The 22,352-nt window shown below is 39.7% G+C and overlaps 1 protein-coding gene across 1 annotated transcript; it reads right to left on the reverse strand.

The window, feature by feature from the left end:
- Positions 1-6,133: 6,133 nt before the first annotated feature.
- On the reverse strand, positions 6,134-20,561 carry LOC310952039 (C-type lectin domain family 18 member A-like; the record flags this gene model as incomplete). The annotated part of the gene is made up of 12 exons (XM_083920526.1): positions 20,427-20,561; positions 19,181-19,272; positions 14,865-15,098; positions 14,649-14,746; positions 14,284-14,405; positions 13,609-13,716; positions 13,389-13,481; positions 12,396-12,502; positions 12,132-12,261; positions 11,860-11,956; positions 10,994-11,085; positions 6,134-6,171 (listed from the first exon to the last, which is right to left on the reverse strand). The coding sequence occupies exons 1-12, from the start codon at positions 20,548-20,550 to the stop codon at positions 6,134-6,136; spliced, it is 1,335 nt and encodes a 444-aa protein (XP_083776652.1). The 5' UTR covers positions 20,551-20,561.
- Between the last annotated feature and the right edge of the window lie 1,791 nt (positions 20,562-22,352).

Consider the following 22,352-nt stretch of genomic DNA (forward strand, 5'->3'; position numbering starts at 1 on the left):
AGTTTAGAGGATTAGATGTTCTTTGTTGACAGGAAAATACAACTAATGGGTGTGTGAATGTTTGTGTGTCTTGGTCCTGCTTAATGTGTGTGTTTATAGACAACCTTCGGTCTTTGAGATGGCACTGTTCTGCTGCTCCCACTTTAATTGGCTGCTGGCCCCTCAGCCTCGCCTGAATGGAGAGTCATTTAGGGACCTTTCACTCTCATTGAGGATTGTCGGTTGCCGCTGCAGGAGAAATTGCATTCCTGTTTCTATACAATGGCTGGTCTGAGTAGGACGGGGCAAGAGTATCACTGTCATTATCATGACAATGGAAGCTAATTCCACTGCTCCTAGCGCCATTCTGAAACCCTCTGCAGCACCAGCTTATCAGGGGGCACCATGAGACCAGCAGGAAGCTGTGCAAGCCCCGCGTCTGAGGCAAAGATTTACACATACAGTACACACTCACAGGCATACACATATACACACATACACACGAACACATTCAGGTCTCATACTTTGTTTAGAGAAGCAGCCACATCCATGAATCAACACATCAGCAAGAAAAAGTTTATAACACAGCACATCTCTCATATTATACCCCTGTCATACTGAGGGCTCAACCAGGGTTGATTTTGTATTTGAAAGGGTTCACTCATGTTGACCTCTGCTTTGTGAACCCAGATTGAGAGGTGGGTGTCAGATTTTCAGCAAAAAGGTGAATAAATGTAATTTCCCAAAATGTTGAACTTTTTATATAAGATGACAGTACAGGGCCTGTTACAGCCGATTTAATAGTTAACAAGTAAACAAACCGGACATGCCTGTGTTAGCCTACGTCGAGACACTGTGTTGTATATTTAGCTTGCAGACAGAAAATCTAAAATGTGTTGGGTAAAGTGGAAACTACAGAGCCCCGAAAGTCCTGAATGTTAATTTTTTTTTATCTTGTACAAACAAGAAAAAAATAAGGTTTATTTATCGATTTAGGTAAAATGTGGTCGCTGGGAAAGTTCCAGGGCACTCCGTTTTAAATGCCCTCTCACTCGGCATGTCTCGATTACAAAAAAGGACCCCAGAGGGATTTACCAGACTGTGGAGGTGCCGTATTACTCTGAATGGGATTTGATCGTCAGAATGGCACTTCTCCAAGTGAGAAAAACAGAATAGTTGCAGTTTGAATTGTCTGGCTGACATTCAGACAGTTTTATGAGCACTTCAAGAGCCGACCATTATTAAAAGAAAGACGATGAAAACAAAGAATTTGTTATCATTTTGACATTTAGGGTAGCTTATTTGATTCACAACATCGTCTCATGTACAAGTAATGTGAAAGAAAACACTCCACCTTAAAAATTCCGGTCACAACCAGGCTTTTTTCAGGGGAGAAAAAAGGGTTAGGGTTACAGCCACTAGGGGCGGCTCACATTCAAATTAGGGGCATCTTGGCAAGTGAGACCCACCTTGAGACCCCATGGAAACGCAACTATAGATACATTTTTTGGGACTTTAGGGGCTCCGTAGGGAACTCAGTAAGATGTTGGTTTGCCCCCGCTATTAAACCTGCAACCTCATCCCTGTTTTGTTCATTTGCACCATTTAACTGCAACTTTGCACGTTGGTCTGACCCCATTATCTACTGCCTTTATCTTTCTCTTCCCTCTGAGTGTATCATCATCTACCATCTAGCAGGATCTTTTTCTTTTCACTGAAAGGGCAGTATGGTGTCGGACCTCAGAGACGCTATGAAACACCCACTGACCTGATCCATATTTAAACTACACGTCTGGCTGCAGCCGCCACTCTCAGGCAGGAAATGCTCATAAAAATACAAAATAAAATCGTACTGACACTTCCGGTGGAGCAACTTTTTTCCGCCATCTTAACACAACTCTATAAAATCTATGCTTGCGATGCGCACATCAACCCAGCCCAAAGTCAAATATGCATAAACTTAGGCCAGCCGATTCCCCCGTTGTCAGTCAACTGAATGGGCGTTATCAGTTGTTATGAGGCCCGAATCTATCTGCTACTTGGCTCAGAAGGCCGTTCAACGTAGCTGTAAACGGCTTAACCACGGGCTGTATGAGGATGTATCACAGTAGAAAATGAGTCAGCTCACGTGCAGTGGGAGTTGATTGCTTTTTAAGTTAAGTTTCTTCCTATGGTTCTTTAGTCTTTTAATCCAAACCACATCGTTTATTGCCTAAACCTAACCAAGTACCAGCTTTTTGTTTGAATTCACAATGCGACTCCCAGACTATTAAAAAGTGACGTTTTTTTAATGGCAACCGTTATCATGGGAATATATTGCGACAGGAATTACAATTAACATGTTTTGGGTTTTTAAACATATTGCTGATTGCTGAGTCAATGTGTCGGTGAGCGCAGGGTGAATCAGCAGCAGAAACACATTAAGCAGCTTGAGGAATCTGTTTGTCGGTTGATATGTATTATTCTGACAGAGGTCAAGTGAATCTACCGCCTTGTTTCAAGTTCAGATTTACCCTTGGACTGAAAGAATTGGTGTTTCTGAAATACTAAATGGCATGAGCAACAGTATCTTAGGGGCATTTCCATTGTAATTCTTTCATTAGTAAGTAATAAACTTGATAGAGGCTTTACTGTAATAGAAACCTTCGCTGTCCAAGGTGCTGAATCTTTCAGCATATAGAATTTTCTTTCTTGTTTTTCATGATAAGCCTATCTGGACCAATATATCATGGACCTTTTTGTAAACTCAGTCACAGTTTGACCATTTTACAGGTGAATACAAGAGTCACTGCCTCACAGGATGTTCTGCGATTATTTACACAGCTGCAGTCAGGAAATTATTTTAAATTCTTTGTGTGTTGTTACTCAGATCAAACTTTTATATTCCACTTTGTTACCAGCCGTGACAGCGACACTTGTATTGCTTTCAGTTTGTGAGTCTGTGTGTGTGTGTGTGTGTGTGTGTCATCATGGACACACACACGCACACACACACATGTTGAGGATCAGTGACAGAAATAAGGTAACTTTAAAAAATAAATGTCTAATGTATTTTATTAACTGAAAATAGCTACTTTCTTCACCTCTGGTGCTTTTCTTATCTCTAGTATGTCAGCTATACTATAACACTACTGTATAACAGGTGGCACCAGTGACATAACAACTCATCTCTTCAAGAAAATATCCACATGCTCTCAAACTACACCCCATTTCCTGTCATAAATCATTCTTTGTCACAAACAATGAATCCCCTTCTGGCTTTCTGAAGGATGTCTCGCTTACATTATTATTTAAGGGTCAAAAGCATTCTGTGGGTCGGACCATTGTTAGAGGAAATGAGGCTCATACTTTAGTTTTTTTTTTCTGAAAACTACTCAGGTAAGGAGTGTGGGATAAGAAGTTTATAGAGTCTACAGCAGTGCTAGCGACTCTCTGAGGCAGTACTTAAACTTATTATATCTAATATATATCAGTATAATATTGACATTGTTCAACGTTGTAGTTAAGCCTTTCAGCATGCTAATATTTGTTAATGACACTAGATGAAAAGTGTGTGAGTGTGTGTGTGTGTGTGTGTGAGGGGGGGGGGGGTTATCGAAACTGTGACAATTCTCTTGACCAGAACATGAATGTCGCATCCACTTTGAATGTCATAAGCCCACCTTGCGTCTGTTATCGGTTGTCATCGAAAGCATAGATTTGAGATGGTGCTGGATCCCTGCAAGGAAGTGACATCTAGTAGCAGTGGTTTTTGATGGGAGCAAAGCAGTTGTAGTATAAAGAGTAACAAAGATTGCATACTATATAGTTATGTTTCACTTCCCGTTGACCACATGTTTAAAAACTGTGACCATTTGACCATGTGCGAGTGAATGCAAATTTCAAAGCAATCAACCCAATAGTTGTTAAGACATTTTACTCTCAACTTCAAATGTCTCATGATGTGGGAGGGAAAGTTACCAGGATCACCAAAATCGGTATGATTCATCCTCTTGGAATAATGACTCCTAAATGTCTGCACAAAAGTTCATGGAATTTAATGCCGTATTGGGCCAAATATAAGATTTTTTTTTTCCTGGAAATCTGCCTGAAAAAGGGGGTCGTCTTATTTTTGGGGTCTAGTTTTTAAAGACCAAGTAAGTGCTTGAAAAGACACAGTCACTTAGTCAGTGTGAGCGTTACATGTTAATACACAGTCTTAACAATAGGTGGCGCCAAAGATCTCTAAAACAAGTTTTGTTCATCACGAGCCATCAATCACAACCTCAACACGCAGACGCAATTATCGGAGTCCGAAAACAGTATCTGTTGTAACCGGGTCCCAGAGTGGGAAGATTTGAAAACATCCCCCGTGGCATTGTCATCTGGACGGCGAAACCGCATACTTTGTTAAAAGATGCTGTCATCTTCCCACCTCGGACCACTAACCCCTGCAGGGTCACATAACAACAACAGTGCTGCTGCGTGGAGAGAAGAGAGACACAAACCCATAGGCTGTATACTGAACTGTACTCTGAGCGACATGCATGGGAATGAATTAGGCTGACCATATATTTCTCCCTTTTCCCTGATGGAATGAATCGCTAAATTGGTCGCGAGTAGCTTTATAAAATGTTTTCCAAGAAGGTCGCACCAAGTAGCGAGACAGTGCCCACCTGTGAGTGCTTTGGTACAGGGAAGGGGCTCACAGCCGCACCTGCTGCTCGGTGAGGACAGTAACTACAGAGTCCAAAACACCACAAAAGTCTCCAATAAAACCAGAAACAGTTGACAGATTTGGATGGATGTGGATTTCCGAAATCGCCAGATTTGGCAAGAAACTCGTCTGTGTTTGTATTATGATTACACACAACAGCGGCTTTCCCTTTCGTCTTCTCCTTTGTTGGTGTATTTCTGTGACAGTTACAGCACCACATCCAGGCCTGACATGTGTATTACAGCGTTTTAGCCGGTTTCACTGGTTTCGTGTGGATGCAGATATTTCTTGAGCCGCGTCCGTGTGGACTGAAAACGTTTTAAGAAAGAAAGAGAAAATAAAGGTCGCTTTCAATCGTGTGGACTTACCCCAACATTAGCTTTCAGTGACAACTAGCTTACCGTGACATGGGCCTGACTCATGGAGAGGCATAGTGATCGTCCTGACAAAAGTAGCTCAAAAGTCAAAACTTAGCTGACAACTGAGGGGAAATTATGATGCCAATTTTAAGGTAATGGTGATTAACACGGCAGAGTCAAACAGCTGTCAAGCAACCGAGAAACACAGGAGATTTCATTGTCAGATGATTTACTTTTACTGTAGATGGTGAATTGGACACAGAAGGTACGACTTGGTCTTGTTTTTGTTGACTAACAATTATTTTGAGACTGATCATTTTGTTTGTTTAACGGATTCCTGAAGAGGACTATTTTTGGTTTGAGACTAAGACTAATTTGATCTTCAAAAAGTCTTTTTCCAAAAATGATTCGTAAAAAAGGATAGTCATCTTATAAACAGGGTTAACTTATATTCAAAACAATACAGTCATTTTTTAGATTTTGTTTAGTCCAGGTTAAACTGATGGACTGACCAATAGATCACCGCCCCTAGAGCCACGGCACACTGCTAGCATGGCTAAAAATATAAATACTAAATGATGAATACTGCTTTCCATGATGCACCCTTTAGAGAATATGTGCACCACTGGTTTTCATTGTTCTCAATTCTTTGCTTTTGTGTTGTTTTTGTGCTGCTGTTATCTGTCATATCTCTCCTCTGTTCTTAAATCAATGGTGATTTGAACACAGTCCAACACTGTATAAAGTCTTCACTTTTCTTTTCCCTCATTCCTCTAAGCAGCTTTAAGAGAACTGAAACATCATTTAATGATGGCAGGCCAAAACCATTTCCAGGTCACATGAGGCGTTGCGGATGGAGGGGACACAGCAGCCTTTTCATTCCAACTGAAGGTGCTCAGAGGATAAAGAATGAAACAATTACTTTTCTATGTAACATACATCCGTTTAATGTTAAAACATTTGTACATGCACATTATATACAGTACATCTAAACTACATTGATTTGTGTACGGTTGAAAAAACAACATTACTGGCCATTGTCCTAACCGACATTTAACACATACTGAACACCTAGTTTAACCCTTTTGAGAAATCCAGATCACCTGTTATCCTCCCACCGGGCAATGTGCTCTGCAGCTGTGAAACACACATAATCACACATACACATTATGGAAACAGTGCAAATATGTATGGAATTCAGGAAGTTGAGCACTGAAGCTAAAGTCGGTAACTTTCTATGAAAGATATGTTTGATTTAGATTTTTTGTTTGCTGAAACTCTCACTATATCCTGACAGCACTTCAGACAGATGATTTGTAAAAAAGTCATGTACCTCTAAATAAAGCTGCTCCTAATGGTATCTGCTAGATTCCAAATAACCAGGGAGAGCGGAGAAGTCTCTGACACAGGGACTGCTCATGAACTCCAATCAAACTGTGAAACTAGGCAATGCTAATCAAATATGAATAAAGATTCTAATACTGTATTGCCTATTTCACGTGTTTGCAGAAACATGTTTTAGTGTACAAATTAGCTGTAAAATGAGAAAGTTCGTGACCAATTCGAGTCTAAACCAAGCACTGTCCACCAGCCGACTGGCCAGACAAACTCTCATTTTAGAGCTAAACGGTAACCTTAAAAAATGTTTCTGAAAACATTTTATTTGACAAATAGGCAAAACAGTAACAGACTATTGTTTCATATTTGATCATGTGCCTAGTTTCACACTCAATTCGGAGTTCAAGAGCAGTCCTTTTCACACAGAGATTCTGAGACAGCGCCGGAATGGAGGAACGTTGGCTCTTTTTGTTATTCACACAGACCAGGCAAAGGTGGCCTCAAGTCAGCCCAGATGTGATTTCACACAGAACGGCAGCATTCTCGAAGCAAAGGAGACGTCAGCGTCTAGTGTGTGTGCAGGAGCTGGTCTGCACCGTTTATCTACCACTAAAAGTCAACCCGATCTACACTGCCAACTTTATACATTATAGTAGCACAACTGTCAGTAAACAGAAGGAGAGAGCTGGACTGCAGTGCCGTGACCATGTTTTGCGTGTGTGTGTTTGAGAGAGGGAGTGAGAAAAAGAAAGAGGGGAAGAGACAGCGGACAATTGCAAGCAAGGTTTTTGTAAGTTATTATAAAGTGACTGGGTTGTCACTTTTTGACCCTCCTGTGAGTCGACTTGTGCATCATTACTGTATGTCGTTCCGCCCTGCAAGCTTTCCCATTCACACAGATGTCGGCTTGGTGCTGTTGCAGCTCTGTCACTACCTCCGTTGCTAACTCAGAGGCCTAAAAGATCTCTTTTAGACCTCTGTCTCTCAATTCCGTCTCTGTGCCTTTCACACGGTGCAACAGCCCAGCAACAAACAGGCAGTGTGATTGAGGTAACAGACACTGCGTCGGAGTGGTTGTCGGTCTAGCAAATGCCATTAAGAGAAGACAAGGTAGAGCATAAGGTAGAGGTACATATCTTTTTAACAAATCGTCTGTCTTATTGTTCTTTCAGCAATAGTGACTATTTCAGCATATATGAAAAAAAAATTACACAAAGTTACGGACGTCAGCTTTAAATGTGCATAAATCCCCAATAATCCTTCAGAGGGGGTGAGGAAACAGTTATTAATGTAAAACATGAAACTAAGATTTCTTTAAATGCATATGGAAACACACATACACACATGCACATGCAGTACTCTGGAGAAACGTAGCTCCGTGTCTGCCTCAGGCTGTGTGATATCCACTTATCATTTTATCACCAATTAGCACAACATCGCAATGAAGGCTGGAAATTACTCTGATGAGGGCTCTGTGTGCTTATAATCAGCTGAATTTATACATTTCACTCTTTGTTGCTTCAGTGAAATGTTGCTTTATTTCTCGAGAGGAAGGATTTTAAAATGATTGAAGAACATTCACATAGGTTTAGCTTTGTTAATAAACTCTACTACTGTGGTGGTTGTAAGAGGGGGCAAGGGCTAGTGACCCTGTAATATTAAGCCTGGACCCCCCTCTGCACCCCCTAACTAGACTGTCTTTAAGAGGCTGTAGCACTGACTGAGGCATCCATAGTCATCCGTTTGTAGGGCGCTTAATAACATTACATTTTACATTGTTACAACAATACAAATAAAGAATACAAATACAACAACGCATCAGAGTCAGTGAGCACAATTCCAATCAGAAAGCAATCTATTGTTAATTAATAATTATTAATATTTCTATATACTGGGATCCCTAACAGCCTTGGAATTACATTATTAGGGTCTGACTGGAAAGCTCAGACTCTTGTTGGATTGGATTCAATTCAGCCCAATTTTATTCATGTATAATGATTAGTCCTCATAGAGGCCATTTCATTATGTGCAACCATTTTTTTTTAAAGGGCTATATTTTCTAACCCAAAAATTATGGCCACAGCTTGGCTCCCCTAATGGTCTAGAACTGCCATTGCTGCTTGATTTGAACTACTGTTGACATAAAACCCAGTTTCCAATAAAGCTGGGATGCTGTGTAAAATATAAATAAAAACATAATGCAATGATTTGCAAATCATTGAAACCTCATATAAAATCAAAAATAGCACAAAGACATTTCAAATGTTTAAACAGAAAAATGTAATCTTGTGAAAAGTATGTCAGCACTACGTTTTAAAACAGTTGGGACTGGGTCATGTTTACCACTAACACTGTTGCACCACCAAACATTTTAAGTGGGTGACATGTCGGGACTATGTACAGAGCCATGCTGTTGGAATATGTGCAGAACGTGGTTCGGCATTGTCTTCCTGAAATAAGCAAAGCCTTCCGTGAAATGGATGTAATTTACTTGTTAGCATATGTTGCTCCAAAGCTTGTATATATCGTTCAGCATCAATGGTGCCTTCACAAATGTGCAGGTTACGCCTGCTATGTGCACCTATGCACCATTGCACCCCCATACTATCACAGATTCTAGGTTTTGAAATGCATGCTGATAACAAGCCGGATGGTCCCTCTTCTCTTTAGCAATAGTTATAAGGATGCAACATCTACCATTTAAAAAACAAATAATCTAATTTTGACTTGTCAGACCCCAGGACACTTGGCCTAAGTCCATCTTAAATGAGCTCGGGCCCTGAGAATGTGGCAGTGTTTCTGGATCTGGTTTATTTATATGGTTTCCTGTCTGCATGGCAGAGTTTCAACTTGAATCTGTGGATGCAGTGATGAACTGTTCACAGAAAATGCTTCTTGGACCACGAACGTCAAACATTGTTTTTTGGTCTTATCCCTTGTTTACAGATATTTCTTCAGATACTCTGAATCTTTTAATGAGAGTGGTGACTCCATCCTCATCTTTACTATAATCCAACCCGTAAACCCTCTTTTGATCACGATCTGCTCGTCCTGTTTTACACTAACAAACTACAAAGAGGGAGACATTAAGAGGTCTTCAAAAAGCAGGTTGTAAAAATGTAAGCCTGGCAACGCTGACCACATTCACAGCAGATCATTCATTCAGCTATGAGTGATCAATACCAGATTACACATCAACCACTTGCAAAGATGCACCCAAGTGGGTAAAACTAAACATCTGCCGCGTCACATTCCTTACGATCAATGTAAGTGCTATGTATGTGTCTAACACTGCAGGTCTTTGTGGAGCTGACGTATATTGATCGCTTAAAGGCTCTGGTTGGCAAGCAACGGAGTGCATTGATTTTGACTGAGTGCCATGTTTAAATATGTAGGTAGGATCAGAGATCTTTCAATGTTGTGGACACACTGGATTAACATTTTAGACATCACCCTGCTGTGATTATTAGTAGCAGAGGCTGTGAAATAAGTATTACTAATTGTCTCGACACAGTAGAGCACAGCAGGTGCTACCATCCAAACAAATACAAAAAAGCTGTTAAGCTCCATTAAGTGATATTTTTGACATTAAAAGCTGAATCAAATCAATGTGTGATGTGAAAGACTCGCTTGTATCTCTGAACTGACCCCCCGAGTCTTCAGCTGGCACTTTTAGTTCACTGTTTTATCTGGCCTTCACATTTACTTTATTAAACTAACTACGAACCGCAGCCCCTCTCTCTCTCTCTCTCTCTCTCTCTCTCTCTCTCTCTCTCTCTCTCTCTCTCTCTCTCTCTCTCTCTCTCTCTCTCTCTCTCTCTCTCTCTCTCTCTCTCTCTCTCTCTCTCTCTCTCTCTCTCTCTCTCTCTCTCTCGTCTTCTCTCTACTGTCATCTCTAATAACACCATAACTGCTCAAAAATGCTCAATAAAAAAAGGAGTTGGTGGACCAAACTAGACCTATGTTGAGGGAATATTAATCAGTCGGTAGTCGTGTCGGATTAAAGGTGCAAGTGTGTAGGATTTAACGGGATCTTGGTAGAAATGGATTTTAATATTAAAAAGTATGTTTTCTTTAATGTATAATCACCTGAAAATAATAATCCTGAGTTTACACTTCCTTAGAATGAGCCATTTATAGCTACATATGGAGCAAGTCCTCTATCCACAGAGTCCTCAATTACCAGTCACTACTGTCACAATCATACTCAGGCAAAGAAAATGGCGATCGGTGCACAAATCACCTGCCTTGAATACTGTTCTGATGGAACTAGTGCCACAGTTTCGGGGGTGGATTTATTTCACCATGAAATCCAGCTCCTGGTGGTTTCGTGCATCAATTAGATTTTATTTTAAATTACGCGAGGACAGGCCAGTCTCCTTTGCACATCAACTGTAGACATGCTGCTGCAGTTGAAGAAATGCAGCCGGATGTGTATAGTTGTCAGAGGCAAGGGAAAAACAATGCTTCAGTGATCAGCTATTTGGTTGTGTGCCCAAAGTATGTCAACAATGGCAAGTCTTACCTATTCTTAATTCATATTATGCTTATACTGTATATAAAATGTCATATTTGTAGTGACTACTGCCTCCCCTCCCCCCTCTCCTAGAAGGAGCCTTACCATGCAGGCATAGGTATCGGTTCTGTGTTTTACATCGCTGGTCGTTCCAGTTAAAGGCACTTGATGCCTGCAGCTCTACACAGTTTCCAAAGCTAGACAGAGAAAGAGAAGGAGTAAGTGACTCTGTGTGCTGAGTTTTTTTCTCTGCATCTTATTTTTTGAGCTTCTGATTTGAAATGTTTACTGTGAAATTGAAGAAAAAGAATAAAAAGTAATTTTTTCAGACCAGTTTTGGTTGTTTGAATTTATCAGTTTTTTTCAGGTTTTACTACATAATAGTAACGCACAAAGCAAACAGACACAGAACTCCTAGATGGATAGATAGATAGATAGATAGATAGATAGATAGATAGATAGATAGATAGATAGATAGATAGATAGATAGATAGATAGATAGATAGATAGATAGATAGATAGATAGATAGATAGATAGATAGATAGATAGATAGATAGATAGATAGATAGATAGATAGATAGATAGATAGATAGAACAGAGGAATGGAGTGAGGGAGAGACAGAAAGAGAGTGACATCTAGTGATCAGTATGAAGGTTGCACACCAGCAAGCACAGATTCGTCCATGTATACAAATGTGAAGTACAGTATTTGAGAAAACCTCAGTGCATAATGCAATTTTAAGATGAAAATAAACGAAATATCAAAAAAACGATGTATCTCTGGCATTAATATTTCGGTCATACATACTGTTGATCTATATACAGACACATCCGTAGATTAGAAAAAAGCTTGCAGCTCCCACCTAGAGATTCAGATGATCAGTTTTTTGTTTGTTTGTTTGGCTCCATTGCACTTGGCTGTCTCTGTTCATCATGTACTATAAAAGTACAAAGTAAATGTGTCTCTTACCCCTGGTTGTCAGGTTGCCCAAAGGCAAAGCTGCTGAATCTAGGAATCTCTCCTGTGTCCCAGCGAAATGAGTCTTTCAGAGGCTTATATGTCAAACCTGTGCAGCAAAAACATTGCTGTTTTATCTGTGCAGCATCTCAACAACCTCCACCTGGTAGTACATCTGGTTCAAACAACAGCAGTCTGCCATCTAATCTGGTAGTGCTGCCTGGTGTTAGAAAACATTATGATATCTTAACATGTATGTGGATGAACAAGATGAAACACTGTACCAATCCAGAAGTTTTGTGTCTCAAAGTCAGTGTTGGTGACCTCGTTGCTCGTCTTCAGCTGACTGAGATAAAACGCCATGATGTCCTGAACCTTCTGATTGTGGATCTGAGCTAGAATACTGCCTCGTTTCTGGTGGTGTAAACAAAAGGCCACACAAAATGCAGAATGAAAGTCCTTGTATGTAGATGTACATTGTATATGATGTACTATGGCTGAAGAGCTCGTCTCACTCTCTCAGTGGGCAACACACACCTGTCTCTCACCTGACAGTGACTCTTGGCCCCATAGTACGTTTCTGCTTCTGAAGATACCATGAAGCAATCACCATCTATCAGCACATCACAGTTGTGGAAGGGAAACTGCACTTTCTCTGTTGAGACACAAGCCACCAAAAAATGCTGAAAATGCACAATAATGATACGGACTATCCATCATGGCTCAGGTTCAATGAACAGACTTCAATATGTAGTATCTTTAAGCTATATGGTGCTGCAGGGATGATGTTTTTTTGTGTGCAAACCCAGAAGTTAGCATTGCCCTGGTTCCATTGACAAAATAGGATGATGGGATTTTTTCATTGGAATTTGAATTATTGCAAAAAATAAACTCTGGGAATTTTGAAGTGTTAATGCAACTGGCAGAACAAAAAATGCACTACCACAGTCACATGACTGTCAACATCCACTATATTCCAACTGATTTTGCGTGTCCGCCGTGATGGCGTTTGAAGTCTCATTTAGCCACTTGTTAGCAACCACCTTTTGTAAGGCGGCTACAGGCTTCAAAATTCTGATGTATTTCATGTCAGAGGGGGGAAAAGTGAACATCTCTTAAGCCTGTGTTAACCACAGACCTTTTTTCTGGCATCTAACCAAAAACCCATTAAAAAAAATGTGAGGGATCCAGAAGTGCAAAAAGGCTAAATCAACTCCAGGATTCAGGACTCATTCCTGCAGCTTTCTGTTACTGTTGTAAATGTGGAATTGTTGCCTACCTAACAAGAAGATATGAATGCACATAAATACATCGTCACATTTGTTGCCAGCTTTAACACATCAGTTTGCTGGTGCTTTCACCATGTCTTCACAAAATGTCACCAAACTAACCATCCCTTAAGATAAATATAGAATGTAGCAGCAACCACATTTCTTCATTATATGTGTGCATGTGCGTGCTTTTGAATTTGAAGACAATCTGTTCCTCAGAGTACAAATTGCTGAGCGATATGAAAACACACAGAAGCACAATGCACTTACCTGCACACTCAGCACCACCATAGCCAACATCACACAAGCAAGAGCATTTTTCTTCTTTGAAACGACCATGTACACATTGCACACTGCACCGTACTGGAAAAACAGACACTTAGTACAGTGAAATCTGCCTCTGTACTTTGAACATAAGACTAATTTAATGAGACCTGATACGAATTTAAACTAGCTTGACACTGCTATGCTTGCTGTTGATGAGTGGTACCCTGGCAGAGGCGTCCAGTGTACCCCGGGTCACACAAGCACTTGCAGGATGAGATGTTAAGATGGCCGTGCTGACCGCAGCTCATTCGACATGGATTTCTTGGAATCTCTGATAACAAATGTGCATGCACACCAACACACACACACACGCACACACACACACACACACACACACACACACACACACACACACACACACACACACACACACACACACATTGCAAAAATAAGAGCTAAAAACTTTTACAACCGATCATTTTACCCAAGTTAGTTGACATTGCAGCAGAATTCTGATTCTAGGTATAAGCAGAATATCACGAAACACACAAAATACTTCATGAATTGCAAAGCTGCATATAAAAAAGAGTGGTAGAAAGCGTAAACAAAAGACTTCAAAGCAGATATTAATTGTATACATCATCCATCTTTGTTAAATAAGACTTAATTTGCATTGCTAATCATCGCATTTCATTGATGGTATGTGCACAAATAAGCATGATGGACATTAGTGGAAGTGGTCTTGGTAAATTCAATTTTCATCCTTTTCTATTTAATATTTGTGGAGTGCCCTAATGAAAGCCATTAATATTTATAGCAAAGACCTGGAGTTCTCCCTCAGAAAGATATTGTGAATGTCAAATGACAGCAATATTAGCTTCTGCAACTGTAGACTTACCACATAATCCACCCACATGGTCCCACAGTCTAAAGCAGCCAGACATGGATGAGGTGCAAAGAGAGCAGTACAGCCCCGTCTTATAGGGCATCACCAGCCGTCCATTCACCTCCCAGTTGCCCCTGCAGCAACACAAATACAAACTACAGAATACATATACTAAGAGACACACAAGGGGCACCTGGGCTAAAACCATATTAATGTACAAAATGTTAAACAAAATCTCCACACAGAACAGGGGCTGAGGCATTCACATGACCTATTGACCTGCTGTTGTCTTCAACGACATAATGTTCTGTGAGCTGTATTGCAGATAAAGCGGTTGGTATTTTGAGTATTCATCTTTATTGTGTAATGTGTGTTACCCAGGGTAATATGCACAGACAAACATTTCCCAGAGGTCTCCTTCTCTCAGACACATCTGACTGGCACAGCCCACGTGACTCGAAGTGGCCCATACCATCTATTCATCAACACAAAGTTTAGACACACTACATCAGCACTTTTGAAGAAAACACACAAACATGAGTATCTGCGAGGCGTCTCTAAATATATATTACTCCACACAAATTTGTTAATACCTGTGTATAATGTTGACAGGTGGCATTTTCCCTACATTGCCCGCTTAAGTAGAGAAAATCTTCACCCTCCTCAAACCAAGAGTGAATAGCATCAGAAAATGAGGCGACACCGTAAGCAGAGAGATGTGTGTTCCAGCCAATGTGAGTGACAGATGAGGAGGGTTGAGGAGGCGGGTCTGTGTGACACGATGCTGCCCTCTCCTTCGCAAGTAATGCCAATTTCTCATTCCACTCCTATAAAGACAATAATCATAATTAATAATATCATTACACAGCTTTCATTTTTAACAGTGTGAGTGACACTTGTTAAAGAAAAATGTAATTTTGCTGACCATGTCTTAGACTTCTAATGTTACAAGGATTACTTTATTGTGTCTGTGTGTTTCAGAAGTGCATGTCTGCAGATTAAATAGTTTAAAAGCAGACCTGTTTCAACTTTTCCTCTATAGTTTTCAGTATTGGGGTCCAGCAAACCTTCAGATTATATTCATCATGAGCAGTTCTATCAGATTTTACCATAATTATTTGACATAGGTCATCCGTCAGCTGCCATCAAAAACCCAAACAGCATTCACAAGACTTTACTAAAGGCATTTCATAATGAATAATCAATTATTAATTGAAATGAATAATGAATTACTAATTAAATCAATAATTACCAATAGGAAATGTCCATTATGAACTCATTTAATCATAAAAATATGTTATTGGCGTCTGTTGGAGCTGCACTTTAAATCTGAAATGAAGGTCATATTGTACTTTGTAGGAACTGATTAAAACGGGATGAAAGGAACAACTCTTTGGCATGAAGGTCACTCCTAATAGTGCATGAGTGATTTTCTTTAACCGCTTAATCCTTTTCAGGGGTCGGAGCCAGTCTGGCAGGACCAAGAAACACAAACTGACACTCATTGTGTGCTACTAACCAGTAAAAACACTTTACTAAGCGGCACATTTTCCAAGATTGACAGTGGCTGATTCAAATAAACAACGTACAAACTTTCCACAATCAATCACTCTGCCATATTTGCTGTACAAACATCACATTCAGGAACTCTCGCTAGAAGGAAAGGCAACATGTGGAAAGTTACAGATTCAAGCTCCTTATGAAAACATACAAAATGAATGAAATCAAAGAAATTGAAAGTTAAATGACCTGAAGTTGAATCATTTTCATTTTTGTATTATACACCTTACAAGGACTGGTCGGTTAAACTCTCTTGGGCAGCACTTTCTAGCAAGAAACCCTACTATAAGGAATTATAAACTAATGGTTTTATCTTACTGATGCTTTGTAGATTAGTATGAGCAGTGTCGGGTAGTAATGCATTACTTGGTAACCCATCTTTTTCAGTAACTAGTAGTAAAATAGATTACAGTTGAAAATCAGTAATTACTGCTCCCAGTAATGCTCTGTTTATGAAAAGATGTATGAACCCTGCAGCTAAACAGTGAGAACTGGGCCTCTGGGAGTCTGGTGCCAATATTAAACTTGCTGATAGTCAGTAAATACCATGGATGGATCATAACAAGTTTAGTTACTTCTTATGAACCATTTATATATGGTTCCTTATTAAAATGTTGTCTGGATAAATTAGGCTCTCCTTTAGGTCAAAGAAGAAAGGTTAGAGTGGAACCTCCAAATATCCTAATCAAATCAACACAGAAGGATGGTAATGGACGGTATGTATACCACAGGCTAACTGCTGCGCAAACGTCTTTATAAACTGACTTGTGGCAAGTGGCAAACTCTCTAAGGTGAGGTTTTGCAACAAACAAGCGAACAGTGCAATGCATGGAGAGGCATCTTTTGTGCACTATGTCCATTGTCTTGCTGCTAGAGAGTAATGGAGGATTGGATTTAACTGCTTCATATTCCTATTAGTAAATTCTCTTGAATTTGTCAAATGGCTGCTGCAGTATAGTTCAACGTCTGTTCTTCTTTCATTCTATCATAGAAAAAAGAGGTCTGTTCTCTCTCTCACGAAGTGAGGGCCAGCGGCTAGCTGTCACTCGAGAGGCAGCGCCCCTAATTAATCATAAAATTTAACCTCCAATAAAATAAAAACTATATTGGTACAAAAAAACTCATCCCTCTCAGTGTTGTCATGGAGATATGACCTAAACATACATCCTAGAATGTTTTTTGTACCAGGCCTTTAATATGTTTAATTATGCTGTGAAAACGCTGGTGGCCACTGCAATTTTGACACTTCCGCATTGGATGTACCAAGAAGTTGCTGTGGTTAGGGCTTGAGTTCTATGTATGAACCTGATTAGTCGACTTTGCTCTCTGATACCAGCCAGCCAAAGTCATTGTCTGACACTTTGATGCCCGGCAATATTTCATTATGTCATGTTGTATCCGCTGTTTTATACCAAATTAGCTAAATCAATAAAGCTCCATATTTTTGCTGCGCGCTCTACAGATCTGTTATTTTTTTTCGCCCTATAAATGTGTTGAAGTGAATTGCTGGAGATTCAGAAGTTATGGGAGAGATAAATAATTACGATCTGACAAACAGAGGTCATGATTTACATATTAAAAGTAAATACTGAACTTTCATTTCTGTCTTTGAGAGCGATGGTGTGACCTTGTAATAATTCCTCAAGAGCTCAAAGAAAACCAGCAGATAGGGCGTTGGGTAAGAAAGGGAGGAGCATCATTCATTCCTAGAATACTGGTATTTTATCTCACCCTGAAAGCAAAGCCTAAAGGTCTATATAATCACTTCTACACAATCTCACCACAATGCTTACTGGTTCATTCCTGCGTGGGAAAAAAAAAACCTTATTCAGACATTCACAAACAGCCGAAGCCTTGAGCCTTTTAACGTTTATCAGTAAAGCTCTTTAATATGCCTCTTCAGCTCGGCAAAGCTTCCTCTGAGGGTTTTCATGGGGAAATTACCTGTAATACCAGACTTGTGAATGCAGAATGATTATCCACACCCTCTTTTTCTCATTACTGTCTTATCAGTTGAGAACATTCTCCGAGGCTGAAGAGCAGGGGAATAAAGGGGGCTCGGTCTGTACGGGTGGCTTTGAGGATGCAATCTATGAAAAAGTGACTATTTGCCCTGGCAGAAATCTCATAATAGGCCCGGAGGATATCTAGTGCATTGTGAGTTTCATAATCCGTGGTTACCTCCCCGTCATAATCTCATGCAGACGAGACAGTTGTGCAGATAAGTACTCTTAAAGCAATGCAATAGATGGAATAAGATAGGGAGAAGATTTACTGTAGTTGGAGTGTTTTGTAGAGAGTTTAATATTAATTTGAATATTAAGAATTGCCAGACATTCAGTAACACCTCACCATGACACTGTTTCTATCGCTCTGTTAAAATTATGACAGGCATTTTGTGTACAGTACTTTACTTGTGTTGTGCATCATTATTAAGAGCAAATGAATAAAAATGTTGCTTAGATAAATGAAAATGTTGCTTAGTTTCATTCTTATTCTGATTAAACAAAAAAACATTTTACTTTCCAATCCTCACAAGACTACACACTGCTAATTGATTCTGGCTTCATTCTGACGGTCCACACTATCACTCAGCCTGCAGCAGGGCGGAACAAATGATGCACTAACACTGGTGAGACTATCAGCACCACAGGGGAAGACAGCTCAAATAAAAAACATTTTTATCAATGCCTTTATTTAGCGCTTTGGTGATTTCACTTTTGAAACATAAACATCTTTTTTGGATGTGGATAACGTACATTTACTTAAGCACTGTCAAATTTTGAGGTATTTTGTACTGCATGAGTAGTTCCATTTTATGCTTCTTTATACTTTTATTCCACTTTACTTCCAACACTGAAAATAACTGTGGCAGTTTTGATGGACAGGTGTCATGGTCATAAATGTTGTTGTGGAAAAACTGTAGAAATGTGATCGATATTGTGCTTTGCCTGTGACTACTGCAACAGTGTAGAGATAGAAAAACAGTAAAAACAGAGATCTAAACCCAGTTTCTGGACTCTATTTTTGGAACTTCAAGCTTCTCTGAACTGTTAACTCACATCCACATCAACAGGGTTTCACATTCTTACGCAACACATCAGACCGTCAGACATAACAGTTTTCTCATAGGTTTTGCACTGGCAACTGCAAGCTTGTTTGAACTCAAACCATATTGATTAAGTTGGGAAAGTCTTCCAGTAGTGCAGGGAGAGAGAGCAGAAAGGCTACAGAACAGTTATTCATGGCAAGAGACTAATGTGAGAAAGTGCCTTAAACTCACATTTATGACAGCATTCATGCCATTCAAACACACACACTGAAGAAACAGACAATAGATGCCACAAACCATTTTTTGCATGTTAGCTGCTGTGGGTTTGACCCAGCTGCGCAGTCTATTGTGCTGGGCAACAATCTGCAAGTGCTCCTTCACCCCGAACCCTGGAAGAAAACAGAAACGCTCATTTAGTAACTATGCCTCTACTGACGTCGCCATGGAAACAGAATGCAAATGTGTTGGCGGATTGTGTGAGTGTGTGCGCGCGCGTGTGCGTGTGCGTGTGCGTGTGCGTGGGCGAGTGTGTATGTGTGTGTGTGTGTGTGTGTGTGTGTGGTGGTAACATGGGTTAATACCGTCAGTCAGTTTCACTCACAATTCAACTCAAGGCTAAGGTCAGTTGAGTTAAAGACAATATTTCAATCAAAACAAAACAGTTCCTTTCATGTAAAGATGATTTAAAATGAACTATCATAAGAATAGACTCTGAATTTATATATATATATATCTACGTATATATACAGTATTAAAACAGACAGAATATCTACATAATGCAAATATATATATATATTTATATATATGAGAAGAAGTAATAATTGTTGAAGATACTGTACATTAATATAAACTTAAAATGTTCTTATATTTGCTTGTAACTACATTATAATGTGTTGTAAATCATTTGTCATACTGCTTAGAAATAAAGGGGTTAAAGTAAACTTTGCAATCTTGGAGGCCATGCCAAATTAATATTACATTAAATTGTCCTTACAACTTTCAAAGATTAATAAAAGGATAAATTCTGAGTTATTAAATATTAGACGAGACTTTGATCTACTTTGATTAAATTCACTTATTTAACTCTTTTAAGTTACTCATTGCCTTCATCTGACTAAGCTCATTTCACTCAAACGTTAGAGTAGAGATTCAGTGATGGGTTAATAATGTTTCCTTCTGTTTGGCAAAATGCCATCAAAATGGTAATTTGTTAAATTGATGCCAAACGTAGCACAGCAGACAGTGACAGAACAGTTGGGCAGCTGGTGCTCTGCCAGGTGTGTTTGGACAGCTAGGAAAGCCCACTTGAGTCTACAGCTTAAAGGATTGCCACCTGATTGCAAAATAAAAAGAAAAACTTCCACTTATAAAATTGTATTCTCTCTTACTACTTCCAATAACTTAAATTACACCATGGGAGAAATGTCAAAATTATATGGAGGAGTCAAAATATGTGCTATATGTCTATAACGTTCATCCTGCGCTAAGAGTATAGCTGTCCCTCGTGGACACCTGGCTCGCGCACAGCTTGAAGTGTGTTTACCGGTGATGGTGGACTTCTGGAGCTTCGGTGTTTCCGTGATGATCCGGTTCGTGCAGATAAAAGGGGGCCGCAGAGATAAAACGACCAACAGATGCAAACACCGGGACGCGGTTCCAGACCCCATTGTTACCTCCTGAAGTGTCTCTCCAACAACAGCGACCATTTTGCTCAGTTCTCCTGCCTCCCTGCTCTTCTCCTCCCTCTATCCACTTCTGCGGCTCTCACCCCGCTGCAGCGCAGAGCACATGTCCAAGTTCAGTTCACTATTCCTACAACTGGAGACTCACTATAGTTAACTTCTTTTACTAGGGCATTCCTCTAATCCCTCTTTTTTTTGGGGGGGGGGGGGTGTACCAGTTAAAAAACAGTCCAAATGTCTATTATTGCATTTTTCAGTGTAGGTGGGTGCAAACGTGCAAGAGGAACAATGGGTCCTCATCATTATCATGGAGGAAATTATAGAAAGTTCAGATTGACCTGTCCTTCTAAAAGAATAAAAAAATAAAGTTTTCAGACATAAATAAAAACATATTCTCAATGTCATAGGCTACTTACCGTAACTACCAGAAGACAAACGACCTTAAAAAAAATACATGATTTAATCAGATCCTTTTAATTATCTTTGTTCAGTATTATGCTTTTCTGAATACTAGAACTTTTGATCTAAATATTCCTAAAACATGTATTACTTCAGTTTATTTAGCAGCATTGTATTGGTCATCAAAACGCCTTTCTTAGGTGAATGTAAATATGCTGCATTTTAAAACATCTTTTAGAGTTACATGTTTAGACACATCTGGTTATTGGGTTATTATCCCTGGTTCAATAACATGTAGCAGCTTTTTAATGTTATAATTGGTCAAGCTTTGACTTTTACAAACTTTAATCTATAACATGTTTTTAAGCTGATAATGTGATTTGTGTGTGTCATGACCTGTAACATACGACAATAGCCGCAAAATAAATGGAGTGCAAGTGTTTGCCCTAAAACATGGTGGATTAGAATAATACCCGTCAAATGGAAATACTTGAGCAAAATGCATGCATTTCAAAGCATAACTTAGTACTTGAGTTCATTCCACCATTAACAGCAGGTGGGATACTAGTGCCATTCAGTCACTGATGACAAAAAAAACATATCCGTTAATCATCTCTATCATCATTTCCTGAGAGCTTAACTCTTGGTCAAACATGAGAGTTCATCTTTTTTAAATGAGAGGAAGTTGAGAGATGTGTGTTCATCATTCAGATGCATCACTACAGATATGGCTTCATTCCTGATGATGCAAGGGGTCATTTTTTTTGTTATATTTAATGAGCAAAAATGTTTGTGATATTTTTAAGTGTAGCAGAACATGAGGTTACAGAACTTAAAATGGTATAAAGTGAGCGGATGTGAGTGTGTAAAGGTCCAGGAATGAGCTGTCTGTGTGTTGTTTAGAAGTGGTGACAATGTTTTTTTATGGGCTCAGTGTGGGAAGCATGAATCATGCTTCGAACATAATGGGATGATTCAGTGTCTGGAGATGACTGCAAAGCGACACAACCGACTCACACTCACTTCTCTCCCCTGTGGGCTGAATGTATTTCAGTCCCCATTATTTCTTATCTCTTTGATTGTTGCTGCCTCCTTAAAGGACTTTATGACCCTGCTGAGCCCAATGGCAGTTTTGCATGCAGTCGGTTCTGGCCTCGGTCACACACGGCCACCAACTTAGATGATTTCTCAGGTGAATCCAACAGCCAGAGGAACCACTGTAAGCTTCCTCCCTGCTTGAGCACATAGACCCTCGTCATTACTCGTTGTCCAAAAGTTCATCTGCACTGTTTTCTCTACAGCAGCTATAGTTCAGTTGCAAACTCATACTGAGACACACTCACGTCTTTACCATGTAATTTAAATGACTGGATTTTCCACAAAGGCAG

The sequence above is a fragment of the Echiichthys vipera genome (assembly GCF_963691815.1).
Source record: "Echiichthys vipera genome assembly, chromosome: 1".
NCBI lineage: Eukaryota > Metazoa > Chordata > Actinopteri > Perciformes > Trachinidae > Echiichthys > Echiichthys vipera.